Source organism: Bubalus bubalis, chromosome 21, assembly GCF_019923935.1.
Source record: "Bubalus bubalis isolate 160015118507 breed Murrah chromosome 21, NDDB_SH_1, whole genome shotgun sequence".
NCBI lineage: Eukaryota > Metazoa > Chordata > Mammalia > Artiodactyla > Bovidae > Bubalus > Bubalus bubalis.
The window spans coordinates 36,748,621-36,774,269 of record NC_059177.1 but is presented as its reverse complement, the minus strand read 5'-3'; the positions used below and the strand labels follow the sequence as shown (position 1 = coordinate 36,774,269).

General features: G+C 38.8%; 1 protein-coding gene across 3 annotated transcripts in view; it reads right to left on the bottom strand.

Moving 5' to 3' along the window:
* ADAMTS9 (ADAM metallopeptidase with thrombospondin type 1 motif 9) overlaps positions 1 to 25,649 on the bottom strand; it is a 161,484-nt gene that overhangs the window by 128,115 nt on the left and 7,720 nt on the right. For all 3 annotated transcript variants that reach the window (XM_044933473.2, XM_044933475.2, XM_044933474.2), the window contains exons 4-8: positions 7,255 to 7,544; positions 4,950 to 5,033; positions 4,733 to 4,848; positions 3,667 to 3,707; positions 3,447 to 3,552 (exon numbers count right to left, since the gene is read on the bottom strand). In XM_044933473.2, the coding sequence (XP_044789408.2) occupies positions 3,447 to 3,552; positions 3,667 to 3,707; positions 4,733 to 4,848; positions 4,950 to 5,033; positions 7,255 to 7,544 (637 nt within the window). The remainder of the gene's footprint in view (positions 1 to 3,446; positions 3,553 to 3,666; positions 3,708 to 4,732; positions 4,849 to 4,949; positions 5,034 to 7,254; positions 7,545 to 25,649) is intronic.

Here is a 25,649-nt window from a genome sequence, read left to right as displayed (position 1 = left end):
GAAACATCAGTTCTATGACCCACATGCCTTTCTCAGTCAGATAATTATCCACTGGGCAACAGCCTCACAAGGGCTTTCCTCTCTGGATGACTATTCCTAATCACAAAACTGATGCATCTGACTAACTTGGCACTTAGGGAGAAATTCCCCTTACTAGTTCATCTTTAGATATGAAAACAAGAAAGTCAGACAGAAGTAAACTCACTTGCTTTATATAAAAATAAAAGCTGGAATAAAAGTCTGTGAGGTCCATCCCAGTAATTTCTCATGTTTTATTTCCTTTTTCTTTTAAAACCTTAGGCCCCTCAATAATTGCCAGATGGGAAAACTCCAACTCTCTTGGTTGGACTTAATAGTAATGGATGCTTAAGAGTCTATTTTCTTAAAGAAATGACTGCCCAGGATTCTAAAACCCAGATGCAGATTAAGTGTAACACCTCCATCAACAAACCTAATACAAGAAAAGCTTTCAAATCTTGCTTGTTTCTCTCTGGTGCAAAGGAGCTGGTATTTATTCCCCATACCACCATGAGTTGATAAAATCCAGTTTATTCCATCATGTAAACAGAAAACGTTTTTTTTTTTCTCATTCAAATGTCAGGCACGTTTGTTCGTAGCAGGGGTTATATAACAATAACCATTCATCGAGCACTTACTAAAAAATAATTAACAAGACTTTTTTAGCATTCACAATGCACTAGCCAGTGTGTTAAATGCATTTGATGTTTTATTTAACTTAATTACTTATTTGACCCAATGACTAGTATGCTATTACTATTCACATTTTACAGAAGAGGAAATTGGGAAGTAGGAGGTTTAACTATTTGATCAAGGTCACATGGTTATTAAGTGAGCTAGAACTGGAGTTTACTTCAGTCTAATACCTCCTGTTTTGGAATATTTACAACCTACATTCTCTCCTGTGAGACAAGATATGGACAATTTTTCAGGAACACTGTGTAAGGATTTCTGTGTTCAGTAGAGACTCAATTACTTCCCCAATTCTTCCTGACTCTTAGATTCTCAGTGTCTATGAAGCTGGTACAAGAAGGCAGGAGCTATTTTTGAAGCATCCAATGATGCTCAACAAATAAAAGGTTGGTTGCTTTTTCCTCCGAGCAGCTCTCGGATTTTATTTTATCAGAAAGTCATGACCATAATAACTTAACATTTAATTTTGAAAAAGTTAATTAGAAAAATTTGTTAGAGAATATGGTAGGAAATTAAAAAAATAGTAATAATAATAATTCACCAACAGGCTAGGAATACACTTTCTGTTTAAGCCACAACTTACATCATTCGCTGATTACTTGATTTCTTATTTCCTGACACTTTTGAGATAAGGTGTATATGTATTGTTTCCATCTTACAGGAAGGGAAATAGCATATATTTTCCTCAAGTCAAAGGGAATGTTGTAACAATTCAGTCCAGATCTTGGCTATCTGGCTACCTGCTGACTTCTACCCTAGAACTGGTGCTCCAACATCATATGCTCCTATGCCTTCATTAGCTACCACGATTTGGTTGGCTACTACCATTTGGTTAACTTAATATCTCTAAGTCAAACACACAGACTTAATATCTACTTTGCGGGGATTATAAAGATTAAGGGAGATAATACAAATGAAAGCTCCTGGAAACATGTCAACAGCATAGTTTTTACAGGGGAGTTGTCTGTTAACTGTGAATTAAGACTTCTATATGGCATAAATATTTTGTTGTTGCTATTTAAAATTCTTACATTCTTTAAAATGTCAATTTTATAACCTGGCTATCTAAAAGAGATTTATAAACTCTTTTGGGGAAAGGAATTAATAGGAAATTAATTATATTTCTTTACACAGTATATTTTTGTTAGCCCTATTTTGGGGGGAAATGTTAATTTGTTAATCAAATACACCCTTGCCCTTGGAATACATTCTTGTCTCTGTAACTCTCCTTGTTCCATGTTCTGGGGCAGGAATAGTTTCCCCATTGAAACATCACCCTATTCCTCACTATGAAATCTACATTCCCTATTTAAATGTCTAAAGTAATTTACTAGGTTTCATGTAAAACAAAGAAATGAAAATCCTCCAAAGATTCTGTTAAAATAAATATGGGGGAACTGAGATAAAATCAACACCTGAGTTAAAATCAATACAGGACTTGTCAGAACCTTTACTTCATGGCATTTGGCCTTGGCACTCCAAACATGGCTAGGAAAAATTTTTTTTAATCACTGGATTACAACACCCTTATTTCGCCCCATGGACCATCCTCTTGGAATCAGCATAAGAGTACCAAACTTTGGGAAATGCTGGTAGAATCAGTAATTTTCAAATCTAGTTCCAAGAAATCCTTGAGTTTCATGAAGGTAATTTGAGAAATCAAGGGACAGAGAGACAATTGACTAAGAAGGACTCTGATCCATCACAAAGGCTTAATTGAAAGTCATGCCTTTTTTATTCTGTAAATATTGAGTACCTGATGATATTTCCATTGGAGAATAAAAGGAGTGTGCTCTTAAAATATGCTTGAAAATATATTCATTATATGTGGAATTGGGATAAGAGGCTGTGGAACTGGGATCAGAGATTCCTCTATACATGCATATTGCATTACACCTACCATAATACACTGCATATAAAGTGCCTTCAAAAAACATTTGGCAAATGAAAGAGTTTGCTTAATAGATGATGTTATCTCTAAAGTAAACATCTGACATGCAGATCAATACACAGCTATTTTTGAAAATTATTTCAAAAAGGTATAAGTAATTTAATCACTGTAGATAGAAAAGATAGCAGATAAAAAACTGGAATAATTTTGAGTAAATTTATACTGTTTTGCCTCACATTCTAACAAGGCTTTGTCACTAAAGAACAAAAAGGAAAACCCAATTTCATAATGACCAGACACTTAGTGATCATAAATAGGAAATGGTTTCTTTCTTCTCTGTATCTTTGCTCATTCTTTCCCCTGAAAGAGGGTCACCTCTGTTCTCAGAGGCTAGTATCTGAAGGACAAACTTGTTTAACCAGAATCAGGAATCATCTGGGTTTGGGAAAATTGTGCAGGCCACAGCAATGCTGGAGGACCCTACTAAACAAAGGTAAGTTTTCTGGGCTGATATACTCTCTGTTTCAGTGGAAGGGATAGAAAGACCCTCTTTCTTCCACTTTGAAGTAGGAAAGGAGCATATTAGACCTTGCCTGGTAAACCTGTTCAGTTAAGCCGAAGAGACACATGAGCTAAGGCTAAACAGGGTGCACTGCATTTACTCAGCTTTCTGAAGTCAAAGTCCTTTCTCCCAACAAGGTTCAAAGCTTTTCAACCCTGCAAACTCAACTATGCCTCGAAAAGTGTCTTACACCTTTTAAAGTCCACTGAATGCTCACTGATGAGAAGGAACTAAAGTTTTAGGTCACTGCAAATGAAATGAAAATATGGTAAGGAAACATACACATGGCCCAGTTCGTGGGCTATTGTGAAAGCTGTACTCAATCCACTATCTTCACTGATAGAGCAGCTTCTGTATGGATCACAGATGGTTCCCAGTTCAGCCAGACCTATTAGAAAGGAAAACAAACAAACAAGGATTTACTTTAAAAAGCATTTGTGGCTTGGAAGAAAAGCATGTCATAAAGTGTTGAAGCCAGAGAGGATACGCACAGTAGACTCACCTAATGTATCACATTTGTCATGAGCTCTGCAGATATCCTGTCTGAAAGCAAAGCAGACTTGCTTTAGGGCCTTGACACCCAACAGTAAACACCAATACAAGCAAAGACTTCAGCCTTTCAGGTATTCGTACCACCACTACTTTAGGGATGGGGAGGGATGACAAAAAGCTAGTTAACAGAGCCAGGGGTTTGCAACTCAAAAAATTTATGAATCACTGGCTTACAGATTAAAAGTTACATTGAGTCGTCTCCTGTCAACCAGGGTAGCCAAGGGCAAATGAAAATCTTTCCACCCAGGATTTTCCACATACCTTGAAACAAGTGATTCTACTTTCTGAAAAAACATTCTGAGAAGGTTATAAATGGCTTTCACTTAAGTTTAGTTAAGAATGTTTGTGACCATATCAAAGATGTTGATGGAAGACACAACTAGGCCAGCATATTTCTGTACTGTCTGAGCCACCAGGGAAGCCCAAGGCCAGCATACTTCTTTGTTGCCCTGCATAGCATTTTAAATATTTTGAACTAGAATCTACCATTTAAAAACTAAGAGCGTTCACATTTTCAAAAAAAAAAAAAAAATCCTCATTTCTGGCTTCTTACAGAATCACAAAAGCTGGCAAGACTCTATGTATATCCTGCACAGTAATGACCAGGTCAATCTGAACGGCAGCTGCCCCCTCTATAAGGGCGTTTACTTTTAGGACTGTCTAACACACTTATTGCCTACTTGGTAACTATGGGTTAGTGGTTCTCAACCAGGTGTGACTGTGTCCTCTTCCCCATGCACCCTCAGAGAGCATCTGGCAATGTCTGGACAATAGTTTGGCTGTCACAGTCAAGAGGAGGGAGAGCTGCCAGTATACAATAGGTAGAGACAAAGGATGCTGCCAACCATCCCGCAGGGCACAGGGCAGTCCCCACAACACAAAACTATCTGATCCAAAATGCCAATAGTGCTAAAGCTGAAAAAAACTGGACTAGGGGCTGGCTAGCAGCAATATACAACCTTAGCCCATCAACTTGACAAGAAACTAAATACTGGAAGGATAAGACGTCCATATACCTCGTTACAAGAACCGCTGTATCATGCTGGATTCCACCTGGATGGTTCTTTGAATGCTGCCACTGGCAAAAGTTTTTTAATGTTGTCTGGGCATTAAAAGATATGGAAGGTCCTTCCTAAATACAGACAAGAATTATGGTTGATCCACTGTACCAACACCAATTAGATATGCCATTTAGGATACAGAGAGAAGAAAAAAGAAATAAAACTTTATTACCTGTTCATTATGAATCACAACTAAGTTCACAATAACAATATTAATTAAATTTCCAATACTTGGGTCTTTATAGATAGAGGCTACCTGCAACCGAGATAAATTGTTCAGTTAATTGTGAATTCTTTGTAAGCAATAAGCAAATCACTTCTTACACTGGTCTCCATGGCTTTTTATGGTTCATAAACATATGCATTTTGGAGTTGTGAATTTTCATTCAGTCAACAAATATTTCTTAAAAATCTCTCTGTAAAATGCATAGATGGCAGTTTCAGAGAGTAAATAAATGCAAGCAAGTTCAAATTTCAAGGTGTTTTCCAAGGAAACCACATTGCCACATAAGTTAGCAGTTCTCAGTGCCAAAATACTGGATATTAATTTTTGATTGAGCTTTTTCATCCCAGTAGAAGCTGGACTGCCATTTATGCAATCTCACATGGGCAATAAGCTTGCTAATACTGCTGGTGTACCAACCATTTATATTCTCCATAATCTGGTAACTTTTTTTTCCTCCATTATTACCATTAATTATGAGAGCTACACCCATTGAATGCTTGCTGTGGACTAGATCCTTGCTAAAAACTGCATATGCCTTTGTATTTAGTCCCCATAGCAACACTCGAACTAGGTATGACCATAATCTTTGCTCAGCAAATGAGAAAAATGAGGCTCAGAGAAGCTAAGCAACTTGTCCAAGACTAAACAGAGAGTGGTAAATAGCAGAGCTGGAATTCTCAAGCAAGATTAATTTGCCCTTAAGTCCATGCTTGTCATTAAAATTCTTGACAGATCTGAATTTATGGGGTAGAAATGGAGTTGAGTCTGAAAGGGCATGACTAGGTTTTTCTTTCCCTCCACCAGAATAGGAGAGGGCTGGGGCACATGGGACTGAACTTGAGGAAGGGGGTGAGGGAGAGTGGGGGGGAAGAGGCAGGTGGGTGCGGGGATGAGGAACATAGCAGAGTGATTCACAGCACAGGTGAATTCACAGGGGATGCACAAGGAGAACCACAGACCATAGGAAAGAAGAAACTCTAAATGGATGTTCCCAAAGGGCAGCTTTTCATATGCATTTGGGGAATGTAATACAAGTAGATTTCCATTCAAATAAACTAGGGTCAATCTATTAATAGGAATGCTAGCCTGAGGCTTAAAATGAATGAAGGCAGAGCATATGGACTATTATGGGACAATCTCCAATATTTCAAGACAATAGGAATATGTAAAACCATATTACATATGCTCCATCTCTGAAAAAATACACCCATACATGTTTGCCTAAGAAGTGTCTAGAGCTGCACTGTCCAACATGGTGGCCACTTGCCAAGTGGTCACTGAACAACTGAAATGTGGCTTGTCTGAACTGAGATGTGTTCTGAGTGTGAAGCCCATACTGGGCTTTAAAGTCTTACTCATCTCATTAATATTTTTGAAATAACATTTAGATATAAAACAAAATACATGATTAAAATAGGTTTTGTCTGTTTCTTTTGTGTGTGTGGCTAACAAAATTTTAAATTACATTCACCAATGTTTTTAAACATGGCTAGTATCAATTTCTATTGGGCAGTGCTGGTTAGAAACATGGACAAATAAACTTGCCACATAGGTGGCCTCTGGGAGACTGGGCAGGGGAAAGCACTTAGGCTTTTCCCCTAGTCTTTGGATCTGCTTCATCTGTTTTTCTATCATGCAAATTTATTACTTTTTCAATTCAAGATGGGAGCAGAAAAATTCAAAATTTAAGTGAGAGATTCCTAAGCCTCACCCCAAAACTACTTAATTAAAAATCCTGGGGGTGGGGGCTAGAGACATTTTACAAAGCTCCACCACTGACTCTGATTCACAACCAGCGCCCAAATGTCTTACTGGTGACCCATACCTGGCTGTGCCGGTTCACATGTCAAAGGGCACTGATTTGGAGAAGTGGACAGGCTGAAGATCACATGCAGTCTCTAAGCTACGTTTCTGGCTTTACATGATCATGGACAAGCAACCCAACTCCTGTGAGGTTCAGTTTTCTTATCAACAAAATAGGAATGACAATCTACCTAGCAGAGTTGTCAGGAGGACTAGAAATGATGCCTTTTAAGTAAGAAGTACATTGTCTAATGCAGAATAAACACTATTTACACTCATTATTGTCATTGTCAAGAGCAGCCAATGAATAATCTTATGTTCTCTTCAGTCACTTGCCTGAATTGTTGAAATGCCAGCCCTAAATGATCCTCCAAAGCACTGGGTGGAAACCCATTCCCAAAGGCACATTTAGAAACATCATAAATCACCTACTTTTGAAGATACTTACAATTGACATTAAAGTTAAAATATAATGTTGAAGGTTCGCTCCATGGTATAAAACCATTCTGTTGTCTGCTACCACCATCACTTCTACAAACCGTGGATAGGATAAAAAACGTTTTGTTCTTCTGTGGGTCCCCTTTTCCCTTGTGCTGTCAGTTTTGCTACCATTGGCAGGAAGCGTGCTTGTGGTTAAGCTGCTATTTAACACGGCCATGTCATCAGCCAGGCTACTCCTCCCTCTCCATTTTCTTGTCCTCCTTTTCCTCTTGTCCTTACTGTGACTATTTCTATGTTCTGTAACAAATCAGATGGCATGCATTACATTTTGAGCCACATATATTTCATACTAAGAATTTAATTTGACAGGTCTTAAAATGATGCCTCTGTAGTCAAATTACATACAAAAATCAAGTTGTACCCGCTATGGACTCTCCAGGTAAAACTCAATCTGTGCTCTCATTTAAATGACTAAAGACTTGAAATCAGCCTTCTTGGAAGCTTCCATGTTGTGTGTGTGTGTGTGTTAGTTGCTCAGTCATGTCTGACTCTTTGCAACCCCATAGACTGTAGCCCACCAGGCTCCTTTGTCCATGGGATTCTCCAGGCAAGAATAGTGGAGTGGGTTGCCATTTCCTTCTTCAAGGAAGCTTCCATAAATGCTCAGGTAAATTATTAGAAAATCAGGCCTGAGTTTAGGGCAAACAATTGCTTATTCTCTTCATTTGCTAACAAAAGTCTGACTGGGGTTTAAGTGGTTTGTATTCATTGTTCTTTGCTATTCATAGAGTAAGGGCCAACAAGGCAGCTATAGAGCTCTAGAGAATGGAAATGGAGATACTTCATGTACATCACTTTTTATATTCAATGAGAGACAGTGTAAAGGGGCCTGAGCAGTGCACAAGGTAATAGTACAAAGAACTACTGAAAATGCATGACAGGGTATTATTCTATTACCATATTCAATCACTGTAATACATGAAATTTAAGAATAGAATCACTGCTGTTCAATGCCTACAAATTTTTAATTATTTCAGGGCTCAGTTAAGGAAGTAGATTATACTCAGAGAGTATGAATAGGTATTTGGGACTGTGATATATAATACCAGATGGGCTCTCCTCATTTCTGATTCTAGCCTAGGTACCTCTTGGATTCTACACAACCTTGCAGTTGAAAGTGTGGTCCATGGACCAACAACATCTGCCACCCCTGGAAGCTTGTTAGAAATATAAACTCTCAGGCCCCGCTCTAGACCTGATAAATAAAAATCCACATTTTAACAAGATCTCTAAGTGATTCATATTCATGTTACAGTTTTGACAAGTAGTAGTTTTGAACCTGGTTTGAGGCTTGTGTTGCTGTAGGTGAAAATACTCAGTCATCAACCACACAATAAACAAAATAAGCATAAAACTGCCTGCCAAAATATGCTTTGAGTAAAAACAGAACTTAATCAGTTATCTTGCCAATCAAATCATAAATGTGTTTCAAAGCTTTAAAGCCACTAATCTGTAGTCCAAATAGGCAACAGAATTGCACAACTAAGAAATAATGCTTTCCTAAAACACAATTAATGGAATTACACCAGTAATAACAACAACAAGTTAAAGTTTTAGTCCTTTCATATTTGAGGGGCTCAAATATTTAACCATTATAAGCTATTTCTAAAACAATCAATTAGGCCAGCATGTGTATTTTGCCTAAGTAGAGTGTTTTAGTGGTTGTTAAAACAGCGATATCAGTCCAAACTGTCAAACAAGTTATGTGTAGTGCAGCTTTAGATAATGCGACCAGCCCTAAGCCTGGTACACAGTAGGATTCAACATTAGACTATTTTTCTTCCAGTGTCTCTTTCAAGAGTATTCATATATGTATGTGTGTGCATTCAGTTGCTTAGACGTGTCCAGTTCTTTGTGATCTCATGGATTGTAGCCCACCAGACTCCTCTGTCCATGGAATTCTCCAGGCAAGAATACTGGAGTGAGCTGCCATTTCCTCCTCCAGGGGATTTCCCCCAACCCAGGGATTGAACCTGCATCTCATCTGTCTCCTACATCAGCAGGTAGATTCTTTTACCACTGAGCTACCTGGGAAGCCCCATTCATATATGTATATCCATGCCATATAGGTACTTAGGCTGTCATTCCAATTTTAATTCACCAGTGATTATAAATAAATATGAATCAAGCACCTACTACATGCCAGATATTGAACTAGGCCCTTTTACATGTTATCTTATAGTTCTCAGACAGAGAAAATTGCCTCTACTGTACAGATGAGGAAAGTAAGTGTCAGAGAGATTAAGTAACTTGTCCAATGTTACATATAGGGTGTGATGGTATCAGGAATCAGGCATGGATTTGATCAACACCCTAAACAGTGCTCTTGCTATCACATAAGACTACTTAAGAGGTAGGAACTGAAATGGGCTCATGATTTGGTTGACAGTTTCTAAACTGAACCCATACTGGAAAATAGTATCTGGTGCATATTTTCACAAACACTAGCTTTTTAGAACAGGTGTATGGAGGCCACATTGAAAATTGGACGTTAGTTTGTACTGTATTTCAGATTCCTCCTCTTTGTCAAGTATCTTAAAGTGGAAGGTTACGTTTTTGATTTGAGATCTTTCTTTCCGTGTGTGTGTTGGGTCATTTAGTCATGTCTGACTCTTTTCGACCCCATGGACTGTAGCCCACCAGGCTCCTCTGTCCATGGGATTCTCCAGGCAAGAATACAGGATTGAGTTGCCATGCCCTTCTCCAGGGGATCTTCCCGACCCAGGGATCGAACCCAGGTCTCCCGTATTGCAAGTGGATTCTTTACTGTTTGAGACGTTTAAAACATAGCTATAAATGTTCTTCCAAGTCATGCTTTAGCTGCATCCCATACATTTTGATATGTTGTGCCTTTATTTTCATTTATCTCAAAGTACTTTCCAACTTCTTTGATTATTCAGGAGTGTGCTATTTACTTTCCAAATATATTTGAGTTTCCCATTTTTTCTGTTATTGATTTCCAGTTTCATTTTACTGTAGTCAGAGAAGATACTCTGCATTACTTCTATGATTTTAAATTTATTGATATGTTTTATAGCTTTGCATATGGTTTAGTCTGGAGAATGTTCTATGTGTACTTCAGAATAATGTGTGCTCTGAAGTAGAGTGTTCTACAGATATCTGTTAGGTATACAGTTGGTTTACAGTGTTGTTCAAGTTTTCTATTTATTAGTTAATCTTCTCCTTAGCTAGTCTACCTACTACTGAAAGTAGTATTGAAGTTTCCAACTACTACTGTTGAATTTTTTATTTATCTCTTCATTTCTGTCAGTTTTTGCCTCGCACATTTTGGTGCTCTGATATGAGATGCATATTGTTTATAACTGCTAAATATTTCTAATGAATGGACCCTTTTACCATTATAAAACATTTTGATAAACATTATATCAGTAAAGTGAAGTAAGCTTGTCACAAAAGCCAATAAATTATATGATTCCAGTCATATGAAATTTCCAGAATAGGCAACTCTATAAAGACAAAAGTAGATTAGTTGCTAAGTGCTAGAGGCAGGGTGAGGACCTTGGCAGGGGAGTTGATAGCTAATGGGTACAGGGTTTCTTTTTCAAGTAATAAAAATGTTCTATTATTGACTGTGATGGTGGTTGGCACATAACTGTGAACACACTGAAAATCACGGGACACTTTAAATGATGAATAGTATGGTATGTGAATTATATCTCAATAAAGCTGTGAAGAAAAGAAAATACGTTACTTAGTTTGTGAAAAGCAAATAATCTTTACTTACTGTCTTCCATAAATATTTTGACTTAAAAGATTTATTTAGAGAGAAGCATAACTGCAGCAAGAAAAATACTGAGGAAATAGTATATAGAATTCACTCTTTCGATCACATAGAAGAATCATCTCTAGAGAATCATCAGGGGGTACTTGGGCATGGGAAAACCTGAGAATAAATCAGGCACTAATTGCAAAAAAAGTACACTTAAGTAGCAAAGTTGAAAAAATTAAGGCATTAATCGTTAAAAGAGATTTCTAACAAAGAACAGAAATAATGGAGAATAACTCATGCAAATCCTAATACACCTGGAAGACATTTCATTCACAACTAATCTTTGTATCAAAGAAACAATTTAGTATGCTATATACGGTATAAAAATCCAGGAATAAAATTATGTTTTCAGAATCAAAAAGAACATCTTCTATTACATACTTCCCCAGTCTTTTACCCATCTGATCTTTTATCTTAATGAGTTAGAATATTTATTGACCTAATTAGCCCAACTAATTTCTACCACATTAACCATTTTAGCAGGCAGTTTTGAATTTGGCTTTACAAAGACTAAGAGCTTTAAAGATTCAAACATTCACTATCACTACAAATCCAAGAACATTTTTACTGAGAATGGAAAAACCAGACACTTTAACTGGTATATCTGCTCAACTCTCCTGCCTCTGAATAGAAACTGTTAATATCAGAGAACGATTTTCACCAAGGGACACACATTATCAGAATAAAAAGAAAGCCATCCACATTTCTCTTTAGTGACCTGATAGCATAATGGAATGAAGTTTAGTATTTCAAATTTGCAACGTCACTTTGCTAATAGTTTTATCAGAATGAGCTACATAATGAAATTTCACCCTGGTAGAAAGCACGGTATAAATGATCAGTGTATTTTTGCTCTTCATTTCACCCACATAAAGCTTTACACTTATCACTTTTTAATAAGATATAATTTTATACTATAAAATTCGTATTTTCAAAGTATACAGTTCAGTGGTTTTTGGTACATTTATAGAGCTGTGTAATCATTTCTATTATCTAATTTTAGAATACTTGTATTGCCAAAAGAAGAGACCCTATACCCATCAGGTTATCACTCCTCATTCTTCCTCTTCCCCTCAGTCTTTGGCAATCATTGACCTATATTTTGTTATCTATGGATTCGCATTTAATACAAACACAGTCATGCTTTTTGGGTCTGGCCTCTTTCACTTAGCATAATGTTTTCAAGGCTCATCCATGTGGTAACTTGTATCAGCACTCTATTACTTTTTGGTGCCATCTAGTATTCTACTATATAGATGTATCACCTTTTGTTCATTCATTCATTCATTAGTGGCATTTGGGTTCTACAATTCAACTGAATAATGTTGCCTTAAATAAGCATGCACGATTTCTTTCTGTGACTATGATTGGATTTCTCTCTAGGGAGAATGACTGTTCTTTTTAAAAACAATTTTCTGGCTTAAAAATAATTCTAAAGACAAGCTGTTTGTACCCTTAAATAATCTTTTCTGAATCACTTCTCTTGGCCTTAGTTTTCTGACCTCTTCAATGGGTATATGAATAGCTGTTTACACCCTTAAGGGTATTTTGAGACTTAATAAAGTGTATAAAAAATTACTTCCAAATTACAAACTGAATTTTAAAATCTTTTTTTTTTGTAACTATTTTATGCAAAGCACTGGCCACGTAAGTTGAAATAAACAACAACAAAACAGAAATAAGACTTGGGAAGGATCCTTAAAAACAAAGTATCATAAAAACTTAAGATAGTATCAATATTAAAAAACGTGACAGCCAAAAAAAAAAAATTTGCTTATTTACTGGCAAAAATGTTTTAAATGAACTTCATTTCACATTGCCATGCCATAAAATGCATATGGCATTACTAAACAACTGGAATTATTTTAGAAAATAACATCCAGGCTTGGTTATTCTGTGTTAGTTACTCACTGAGTGCTTCCCACCCACTGGGGCTGAGCTAAGGAGATTCGAATGTTAACATTAACAGCTGGGAAGTTAATCATTGCTCTCTATGTTTATAAGGTTGATCAAAATTTAACTGAAATTTCCTTGAGGCACTCAGCCACCTTTTGACCTCATGGTCTATGCGGGCAGGGGAATCACAGCACAGGACCAAAGGGAAGACTGGAGTGCTGGGATTTTAGCAGGTCTCCTTTCTGCCTCTCCAGGACGTGACAGCCAGAAGGAAGTGGACAGGAGTCTGCAGAGGCTCCACACCTGGATTCTGGAGCCAGACCAGCCCTGGTTCATGGTCCTGCCTTAGCATGGCTCTAGCTGCCCCTGCTTGGGCAATTTCCTATCTTGAAGGTTCAGTTTTCTCATCCGTAAAAAGAGGATACTGACAGCACACACTTGAACGGGTAACTGTGACGGTTAAAAGAGAAAATATGAAAAATGCCTGCTGCACAGAATGTGGCTCACAGGAAAGCTCCATTTAATACTTACTGTGATAGGAATTATTAGTTGTTATTGCTTTACTAGTAGTATGCAAAAGAGCCCCTCTTTATAAATTAGAATGTTGACATCATAGTTTCTCAAACAAAACAATTCTATTTTTCGAAGAGTCTTCTAAAGGAAAGGAGGGAGGGACAGGAAGAAGGAAGGAAAGTCATGAAGACCAGCCCCCTGTTCCCTTGGAACTTGCAATGTAGGTGAGAGGCGCATGCAGACTGACGTGGGAAGACCCAGTCCAAGATGTAATGAGATGGAAACAAATGCCACAAACACTTCCGCCTCTCAACTGGCTCCAAAGACTGATAGCATACAACAAACAAAAAGTGGAAGCTGAGGGCAGCTCCCGCCCTCTGTTCTAGTCATGTTTAAGATCTACCCTCAAAGAGTTATTCAGTGAAACCGCCAGAGAGAGACTCGATGAGACAGGAACCACAGTCTACTGGGATCAGAGGAAGATGGGTAAACAAGCACAATGTAGGGAAGAAAGAGATAAAACATAAAAACAAAAATAGCAATAAAACCAATGAATGTTCTAATATAAAGAACAATGTGTTTCCAGAAACTGGATGGGGAAGGAAGTAAGGGAAGGAATTATTTTGTGTATATAAATTTCTAAAGCATATGAATGAAAATCATCAAGACTTAATTTTTTTAAGGGTACTCAGTTTGATAGCCTAAAAAACAACAGTGAATTCCTAGATACTCTAGACAGTCACATACCCAAATGTGTCCCATTTCTCTGGACAAACTGTTAGTTTTGGGGTGGGGGGGGCAGGGGGGGAATGGCACGCCCAGTCCAACATCTAACAGTGCTCCACACACAGGGCTAGGGGGACAAGGGTGCAAAGGGCCGTGGCGGGAGAGATTTCCCTTTTGGCTGGCCAGAACCTTTATGGACAATGTTTCCCCAGTAGCGGTTTATAGAACGTTAGTCCCAGAAGATATTTCCCAAAACAAGCCAAGTGAGTTTGCAAAATACTTTATACAGCATTTACATCTGGGACTTTCTCCATACACATTAGCATTTTAAGAGCTCTGAGAAGTCTTGCAGAAAAGAAACCAGTCTACGTTTTGTTTATCCATGGAATCAGGAAAATTATGGGATCTGGGCCAATTTATGAGGGGATTGAAAGTCCTTGAAAACAGAACAAGATGAAGAGGAGTGTACTGACGGACTTTCCTCTTGGGGAGAGAAGGAAATGCCATTGGGAGAAGACAATTAGAAGCTTCTTGCAGTTCAAGGGGCTTTGATGAGTGGTTGGTGGTGGGTGGTGGGAGGCATATCTGAAGGTCATCACACCACCTTCCAAGGGCTGTGTGCCTCTCCTATACTGGGGAGGTAAATTTGCTGACTCCAGGTGCAGAAGCTGAGACTCTTGCCCCAAAGGCCCTGCTGCATCCTCCCATATTCAGCATCCCCCAGCTCCTTCAACTACATGCAGTAACTACAACAACACTGACTACACTGTTAAATAATCCCGGCTCACATTGAAGCTTTCCACCCTGCCAAGCACTATTGAAAACACTTTACATGGACTAACCTGATCCTTCCTCACAGCACCCCATGTGACAAGCCTTATTAGCTCCATTCCATAAATGATCAAACTGAGGCACCCTTGAAATAACTTCAGAAAATATTTAAAACACATCTACTTGAAATAGCACAATGCTGAATATACCCAGGCCTATATTTTATAGGTCTTAGAGTTTGTTTGGTTTTGCTATTAATATCCTGAGATAGACTCCTAGGGAAATGTTGGTTTTGACTCATTCCATCTCTGAGCAATAGGGGAGATGGGCCCTTCTGCCCAGAGGGGTCCCAGCTGTCTACAGTCACCATGCACTGTCTGAAGCCTGCTTCCAATGGTTGTTTCACAGGCCTTTTTGTGACATGACGTGGGATCTTCCAGGCCAGCGGTCTCCAGGAGAAATAAAATGTGAGCCCCGCATGGAAGATAACAATTTCCAGCAACCACATGTTAAAGAGTCAAAAGAAACAGATGAAATTAATTTTAATGATGCTGCTGCTGCTACTGCTGCTAAGTTGCTTCAGTCGTGTCCGACTCTATGCGACCCCATAGACGGCAGCCCACCAGGCTCCCCTGTCCCTGGGATTCTCAAGGCAAGAACACTGGAGTGGGTTGCCATTTCCTTCTCCAATGCATAAGAGTGAAAAGTGAAAGTGAAGTCACTCAGTCGTGTCCGACTCTCAGCGACCCCATGGACTGTAGCCCACCAGGCTCCTCCATCCATGGGATTTTCCAGGCAAGAGTACTGGAGTGGGGTGCCATTGCCTTCTCCAATTTTAATGATATATTCTATTTAACCTAATACATCCAAAAATACTGGGTTGGCCAAAAAGTTCATTTGGGTTTTCCACACCATCTTACAGAAAAACCCAAACAAATCTTTTGGCCAACCCAATATTATCCTTTTAACAGGCAGCACCAATGCCATTTCAAGGGCTCTGGAGCCACATGGAGCTATCGGCTATGGTCCAGGCTGGTACATTCTAGGCACTAAGTGTTTTCAGTGTGAACACAGGAGGCACCGTGATGTGCTGCTAAGAGTTTGGGAGTCAGAGAGACCTATATTGAAATCCTGGTTTCTGTGCATTCAATTTGGGACCTTGGGCAGGTCACTGAAGCCCTCTGGGCCTCAGTTTCCTCATCTGCGAAATGGAGATAATGATGATTCTTACTTACCAGGGTGGTAGGAAGGGTTGAATCACTCAATATACAGGGAAAGTGCTGAAATAGAGCCTGGTGCAGAGTAAGCGCTATAGAGGTATTGGCCACAGCAACTCATTACTAAGGTTGAGCAGCCTTTTAGGGCTGCTAGAATAAAGGGGCTTCTGCTAACATTTCTGTGCAGCTCCTGGTGGCCCTGTGATGCCCACAGTGGGTCTAGGTATGGCTCCCATATCACAGACTAAAAGGCACTTGGGCTGGAGTCCTTTAAAAAGGCTTCTAAACAACTCCTAGAGAGCATATCTCCCACATTCCTTCGATACACCAGTCTCCCAGTTTCCAGGCAACTGAGGACAAGTTTACCCACTAGGCCTGCAGTAGAAACCCTTCATCATGATGTCCATATTCTGGCCACCACAGTCCTGAGTGCTTGTAAGGACACACTGTACTCTTATCACAGCTTGAACTCACCAGGGGCCCTCCCAACCACAGGCCACCAGCCCGCAGCACCCTGGCCCAGCTCATATATTCAGTTGCTATATATTCGGCGCTTGCTGTGACAACTTAATCCCTTAAGGGAATTAAAAGCCTAACGTCTTTCTCTATAGCCTTGATATAACTTTTTAAATGCTCTCACTAGTTTATTCATAGTTATTACACTTGCAATAAAGCCAGTGGCACTACCAAAATCCCATTTGAGTTGCACCTCTGAACATCCTTTTTCCAGGCACCATGCATTGATTTATATTTTATTTTTATATTTTCCCTGATTTACAGCCTGTAAAGAATATAGGAAGGAAGAGGCCTATGTTTGTTCAGGGCTCATTTTTCCATTCACTTTGGCTCCAAGATTATGAATCCCTTAAAAATTCGGAGCCTCAATCCTCTTATCCACAAAGACAGAGAAGAGAAGTTAACTAAAGTTCATTCCAATATTGAAAACTGATGAGTTCTCATATTTAATAAGATAAAAGTGAAAAATGCTGAAAATGAAGTCTTAAGATTCAAAAATTGCAAAACCCAACAGTCTCCTCTCTTGGCCACTCAGAGAGGATATGAAAAAAATGACCAATGATACACAGGGTAGGCACATAGAAGGAGACAGAATAACTACAATGGAGAGAGACCAAGAAAAAAGAAATGTGCTATGCATGATGTTAAAAAATATCAAGGAAGGGACCATATATGTATCTCCATTTCTCACTACAAAGTGCTTATTTTGGAACTGCTAACATAGGTGACAGTTTCTAAAAACCATTTCTATTCTCTAATTTGACTTGTTTCACTAGAATAGCATAGAATGTCAGGATTAGGAAATATGCTTAAAAGAAAAAAAAAAAAAAAAACTAGCTCATAATCAAGTTACCTTTCAAAAACCATTATACTGCCCACAAAGGAACTTTGCGGGAAAATGGAGTCATGTCTCCCATTCCTGTTTCCCCAAAAATGTGTGGTCACACACAGCTGAATCTCACACTGCTGACTTCTGCTATGCATGCCTCCGTATCACTGTCCTCTGGTTTTCTCTCTTGTGTGCACATAATGTGAAGTAGAACACAGCTGCATTCTTAGGGATTCAGGGTTTCTTTTGTAAATGTTTGCATCCATTAGGCAAGAGGAACCTATTCCTATCATTAACTACACGGCTTGAAATTGAAAGTTATGTTTCTAGATATCAGCTAGAAAGAAACACAACAATGTCCCTTTCCATTGGCACAGACTATGGCTTTGAATAACTAGACTTACAGAAGTCTTTCTGAGTCTATTTCTCTGCACCTGTGTCTTGGACAAAACCTATACTGCTCTGTCTACTATGCTTTCCTGCAGCATCATCCCGTGACAGCATGAAATCCACAGAACATGAAATGTTTGCAATAAAATAAGGAAGACATATATGAAATAAGGGTCTGCAAATGAAAATGAAACAACAAGCTATAGTCTGGGAGGAAGTATTTACAAACTACATTTCTGATAAAGGGCTTATATCAGAATATATAAAGTACTCTTCACTAACACAAAAACAGATGTTCCAGTTTTTTTTTGTTTTTTTTTTTAAAGGAATGAATTTGAACAGACACTTCACCACAGAAAATACACAGACGGCAAATAAGCACATCATTAGTCATTAGGGAAATGCAAATTAAAACTGCAATGGCTACACCTACTAGAATGGCTAAAATTAAAAAACAAAATCAGCCAAATAAAATATTGCCCAAACCAAGTCCTCGTGAAGATGCAGCAGAACTTTTATATCCTGCCATTGGGACTACAAAATTGTACAGTCACCTTGAAAAGCAGATGGGCAGTTTCTTATAAAGTTAAACATATGCTTACCATATAACTCAGATATCTCACTTCTAGGTATTTATCCGACTGAAAACATATGTTCACCCTGAAATCTGCATGTAAGTGTTTATAGAGGTTTCATTTTTAATTGCCAAACTTTATCCCTCAACTGGGTAACAAACAAATCAAGGTCTACCCATACAGTGGAACACTATTCAGCAATACAAAGGGATGAATTACTGATGCAGGCAACAGTGTGTATGAACCTCCAATGACCATGCTTAATGATTCCAGTGATATGACATTCTGGAGAAGGCCAAACTAGAGAGACAGCAAGTAGGAGGCTGCTGTAAAGCACAGCAGGAATCATTCTCTATCTTGATTGTAATAATGGTTACCTGACTGACTGTATGCCAAAACTTGAAAAATTGTACACTGAAAAAGATGACTGTTTTCTGAGTATAAATAATATCTTAATAGGAAAAAAATGAAAATACTAGAATATATTATATATACATATGTGGTATATATATAATATAGTTCCCAATATAATGGAAAATAAAAATATTTGTAAAAAATTAAAATCTTAGCAGGAAAATTCTGAGGTCTATCCCATTAATTTAAACTTTTCTCACACATCACAGGCCAAGTACATTCTTAACACCCTACCCTAACTCTAATGTCATGTGAGAGATGGGGAATTGATAAAAAAGGAAGAATTCTGCCAATATTTGCCACTCATTTATTTTTACTCCTTCTCAAAGTCCACTGCTCACAAGTACACAACCACTGTATTTTGAATTTCCTCCTGCTCCTTTCTGTGACATGCAGAATGCCTTGTACTTACTAATGATTTGGGATTGTACAGCATTTCCAGGCAGAGTCTGGTCCAGACACACAAGCAGACTCTAGCTACACAAAAATAACTATGACAAGGATTCTATAATAATCTAATCATTACAAAGAACCTAACTTTGGCAGATACAAAGTTCAAGAATTTAAACCTCCAATTATATCTCAATAAAGATGCAAGAAATGAACATTTTAAACCTCAACTGTATGAGTAAATAGCACTTTATTAAATGAATGGGTTTAGAAGAAGTAAACCCTTGTAAGAAGAGAACCATGAGCTTCTCTGATGTCTTACTCTGAAAAGACAGCCTGCTCAGGTGAAGGTCTGAAAGCCCTCAAATTTACCCTAAGTACCTCCTGCCACTATCAGCCTGTACATCTGATGGCTGCCCTCTGTCCCAGGTTTCTGTCATTTCTTACATTCTTTCTTTAAAGGACATGCATCTTAACTGTTTCAGGGGTTTCCTGGGAAGATGAACAAACTAGCAAGTATCTGTCTGACCCTTTTCCTTGAGAGTGAACGCACTTTTGCAGAAAGGAAAATAACTGAGATCTGATGACAGGTGACAGGGAAAGGTCCTGATTTGGAACCAAAGGTGAAATGGTCCACCCTTGGGCTATCTCTGAATCCAGAAGTTTATCAAAGGGCTTGTGGGAGGGGACAGGAAAGTGTGTCATACATCACAGAGACCTTATTTCACATCCAAACCTAACCTGCCATTTCACTTTCCCAACTGCAAACTGGCTCTTCTGGGTTTCAGAACACAAGCGAGTGAAACTCTTGAATGGTAGATAAGGTAGTCTCAAAAAATACTGTAACCTGAGGATCTTTCTATTGGTCAGTTTAAAAAAAAGGGGGGGGGAGGAGGTTTTCAAGAGGCTCCAGACAAAGGGTCAGGAAAACAACCTAACACACCACCTTTTGTGCTCAAGGAAATTACTCTGATAAGTGGCTCATCCCTGGTGGCTTTCTTCTTGCTGTGTTCTAGGTTTAGGGGCTGACTCTGCTCTTTCAAACGGTTGCAGATGCACCCTGATCTTAGGGTAATAAAGAAGAGTTAAAGAGTGAAAGAAATGGAAAAGATAAAAAGGGTCATAGGGAGCAAAACTAAAACTAGAAAGAAAACAGTGACTGTTAACAACAATGGCAATGACAACAAAGTGACAAGTTCCTTAAGAGACCTAAAAACCAACTGCAGTGTGTGGACCTTGTTTAGCGCATCATCTAAAACAAATAGACTGTAAAAAGGCATTTGGGAGACTATCAGGAAAATGCTAACATAGATACTGTTTAGATGATATGCAGTCATTACTACTGATTCATTCACCATGACAAACACAGGTATGTTAGAAAATGTATCTTCATTTTTCAGAAACATAAAGTATTTAGAAAATGGCATCATACTTAGGTTTACTTTAACAAAAAGGAAAAATAAGAAGCAAATATGGGGAAAACACTTTCTCATCATTAAATGTAGATGGTACATACTGGTGGTTCGTTTTACTTCTGCCTGTACTTTTCTTGAAGATGTTCATAATAAAATGCTTTTTAAAAAACATGATGAAAATTTTTTAAAAATTAGATGAGAACAGGTCCTGTATTAGAAGTTTCTGTTTTACTACCCTTTGCCAATTTTACTGGCGTGCTGCACTATTAATGTTAAAACAAAATAAAAGCAATATTTTAATATAAATGCTCAAAGAATATAAAGCTGAGAAAACAAGCTCAAGAATTCAATTATTTAAAACAGTACTTTTCTAGTAATTTACAGAGGATTTTAGAAGTCATTGCTGCTATTGACTATTTAATAGACGTAATAAGGTTCATCAAAGAATTTAATAAAGGGGGGAAAGGCATATAAAGATGGATGAGGAACAAAAAGAGGTAAATGAAAAGAAATTAAGCCAAAACAATAAACCCCAACTGAAAAAATCCATCTTTAAAGATGCCAATAGACCTTGGGTTTAATCTGATCTGAATTCAAGTGTCAAGCCAACTTCCTATACCAGCTGTGTGACTTTGGACAAGAGGCTCAACCTCACTGAGACATTATTTACTCAACCGTAAAATAGGCTAATAATAACTACACACAGTATTGGTGAATGAATTACATATGACAAGATATGGAAAGTGTGTAGCACAGTGAATTCATAGGCATCCTGTATTTTCCAGGCTTTACAATTGCATCCTTGGGAGCCCAACCAAGAAGTGACAGTACACTCTAATGGGGTGACAGGCAGAGGTCCCAGCACTGAACTAAGACTAAGACATGGTAATCCCATTATAATCCCACAGTTAGTACAGCAGGCATAAGGCAGTTTAGCTAGGTGGGAATGGAGTCTCAGCTTTGACCAGCCCTGGTGTTCCAAAGAAGTAGCCACAAGGCAGGAATTTTATCTGTCTGGGTACTGAGATTGAAAGAAAGTAAAAGTGAAGTCGCTCAGTTGGGTCCGACTCTTTGAGACCCCATGGACTGTAGCCTACCAGGCTCCTCCCTCCAAGGGATTCTCCAGGCAAGAGTACTGGAGTGGGTTGCCATTTTCCTTCTCCAGGGGCTCTTTCCGACCCTGGGATCGAACCCGGGTCTCCCACATTCCAGGCGGATGTTTTAACCTCTAAGCCACCAGGGAAGCTGGGATTATCTCATCCCAAAGACAGAAACGTGGGGTCTTGACTTGGCTATTTGTCCCTGGTGACAAGTGTCTTGGGATTACAAAATAATTATATGCCACTCCCCCTTTTATTTTCAACTGCATTTTTTGATTATGAACCTATTATAGAATCATGACAAAAATATAAGAATATAAGCTAAAAACGTAAAGATTGCCTATGTTCCTACCAACAAGAAATAGTCCCTTTTAATATTTTTGTGACTACTGCTTCAGATCTTTTTCCTTATACATGCATGCTCTCCCACACACTCTGTCATTATTTTTAAAAATGAGATCATACCCTCATATTACTTCATCACTTGTGTGCGCACTTAATATATCTATTTCTGGGTTTGTTAACCTAAATCTATGCCATCATTTTTAATGGCTGCATAAGAATCCATCAAATGTAGACTTCATCGGTTATTGATCTATCTTTCAACCAAAGACACTTAGGTCGTTTCCAGTCACTTGCTATAATAAACAACACCAGACTCAGTATATAAACCTGTTTACACAAATGTCCAATTAGAAGCAGCATTGATGGGTTAGTGAGTGTACAACTCTTAAATGCCTTAAGGGAGAGCAAAAGAGCGAGCCTTGCTGAGATGGGAGGGTGAGAGAGACATTTTAGTTACAGAGAGTCACTGTTTTTTAGGTCCAGGCAAACAGAACAACCTTCTGTTGGTCTGTTGGTCTTTTCTCCTGCCTTCCTCTCATTCACCTATCGGGAAATGCATCTCTTTCACTGACAAAAACAACTAAATCGTCTTGCATAAAATCCAGAGGCAAATAGCAGGTGTCTGCAAAACAGAACTTGGGGTGTCATCTGGAAATGCAATGCAAAGGATCAGCAGGTAGGGGCTTTTAAAAAGCAACAAACTCTCCCAATCAGCTGCCATGAGTCTACCACTTGGCCCCCCTGGCGTTTAGGGTGGTCAGGCAGTCACCTCAAAGACCTCTACTGAGGATCCAGTGGGCAAGGGAGACCAGTCACAAGGGCCTGCCATAAGAAAGAGAAGCTACCCCACACCCCATCCTGAATCCTGAGGAACCTACAAACAGGATGGAAACCACACACCAATGCATAGACGCTCAAGTGGCCAATGGGCACATAGGTAGACACAATCAATGATGGGAAAACAGAGATACAGAAACTGAGCTAAGAGAAAGTAGCAAGAAATAAAATTTCAAAATGCTGCATTAGGTAGAGATAAACACAAAGAAAGGGCTCTTAGCCCTGCCACTCACTGGCAGGGGCACCATGGGGCAAGTCTCTTATTGGGTTTTTATGATCAGGTGACCAAGAAACTCTAAGCTTAACCACAGGGATATGATTAACTTTGAGTTTTGGTATTTTGAGTCTAAATACAAAATATTTTGAGTCGCCATACCTAGCTATGGTGTCTTAATTTCTACTTGTATGATCATTAAAAAAAATCTCCCATTCAGTGATTGTCTACCATCTGTCCCTGGAGTTTTCATTATTTCATACTTATTTAGTCCTACCTACCCTCTTGGAAGGGACATGTTACTCATGTTACTCTTACTTTATGTTCTAAATGTGCTTCAGGTCACATACCTAACTGTAAAAAGATGGTTTAATCCTCATGGCATAGAGGAGTTACTCAATAAATAGCTCATGGCTGAATGAACAAATGCACACATAATGTGCATTTGAATAAATTATGTTGTAGACTCCTTTCTAATTCCATAACATTTTTACTCCATAAGACTCCTTCTACATGTCTTTTTAACAGAACTTATCTCAGAATCCTTTTTGAAAATTCAACATACATTAACAATCAGAAATGAGCAAGACGTCTGCTCCGTCTGTAGGACGCAGCGTCACAGCCACAGTGCCCGCCCCCAGGAAGACTCTCACCATCCAGCAACCGAAGGGTTACACCTAGCTCAGCAGAGGGCTTCCAGGTGCCCGCCTCCAGGCTTGGGCCATCTTAACTTCTGAAGGTTTCTTGTTGAATATTTAAGTATCACTCCAGTAAACAAGTAACCTAACATCCCAGCCCTACAGTTTGCTCATCTGGGTGGAGCTAGCATGTTGACCTAGAGCTAGTCTCTTCTAGCTCGAATCATCTATCACTTTATGAGAAGTGAAGATGGAAAGCAGTGATGGAGATTCAAAGACAGTGCCAGCTATGGACAGTGCTTACTGCCTGAAATCCCACTTTACTGGGAACTCTCACATAGAACTGAACTTCTAAGTCACTTGGAATGCTTTTTAAACCCCACTGATTCTTGCTCCATCTCACTTCCCTGCAAGAGGAGTTTGTTTAAAGAATCTGCATGAGGCTCCCAGGGCACTTTTAAAGTTTACCTCTGATTACTAACCACTGCTTTTGGGGGGAAAATCTCTGAACATGAATGAACTGATATTTGCATTGGCCAGATACTCCCTGGCCAGAGGGACTTCTCCCACCCCCACCTACTTTTATTCCCTGTGCCAAAGCTCCCTGGATTTTGGAGGTTTCTGATCTGCTTGTCCATGCTGCTAATGGCTGCTGGTGAAATGTGCCATGTTCCAAAGTTCTCTCCAATTGCTCTGAGCTTCCTGTACCTGAACTCAAAGAAGGGGTACAGAAGCAGCTGGGAGAGAAAAACCAGAGCGGCACAGTCCAACAGCAACCTCTGAAAGAGCCAATCAAAACTGCCGGCCTGCTGAATCATCACACAGGGTGAGGGAAGGGTCTGCCAGATTGGTCACCAGCAAGCAAAAAACCAGATAGAAAACTAAAAGTTGGCACTGCTGATTTGGAAGATGGCTCGGAGGCCCCAATACAGATAATTAGAACACAAATAAGTGGTTTTGAAAAATCTTTTCTTTTTTTTTTTTCCAAAAAAATGGTAAAGACAACAAAGGCATTTTTTGCTGTCTTCTTTCCTTACCTTTGCAGATTCCCTCTCTTTTGTGTTTTTAACTGAACCTGACAATGACTTGTCCTCTGTTCCAGAAAACCAAATGTCTATTTATTTTGGTAATTAATTTAAGAAAATGAACCCAGAGGATTTTTGGAATGACAGTATTAAAAAAGACTTCTCTCTCTCTCTTTCACACAAATACACACCTGAATGTACACACTCATACACATCACAACTGTACACAGCAAAGGCTGCAAGATAAGTCAGGAAACCATGGGTTGTCATCACGGACTAGCTGTGAGATCTCAGGCAAGCTGTTCCAACTTTGAAAGCCTCAGCTCCTTTACCAGACACAATGGGGGAGAGACTGGTGTCTGACTCATAGGGTTGCTGTGGTAATGATTAAGTGAAGTCGTGTAGGTAAAGTGCTTTGCCCAATGCCAGCAAAAAATAGGACCATAATAAATAATAAAAGCCAGTTTTAAAAAAACGGTGGTTTGCTTTTACTTTAGGGAGAAGAGTGTCACAAAGTGCTAATGTTTAACAAATTGATCAATGAAAATGTTATTTATCTTTTGAATGTACCTTATATAAGATAGAAATGGAAGAGATATATTTCCTTTCTTTACACATATGCATAAAATAGGCACTTCCTAGTTCAGATTTAGAAAGTCAGAAGTTAAGGTCTATATTCTTATTAGCAGGGCCACAAAGATGTGAATTGCCATTCAACTTGCAACTGGCTGGCAGTCTTGG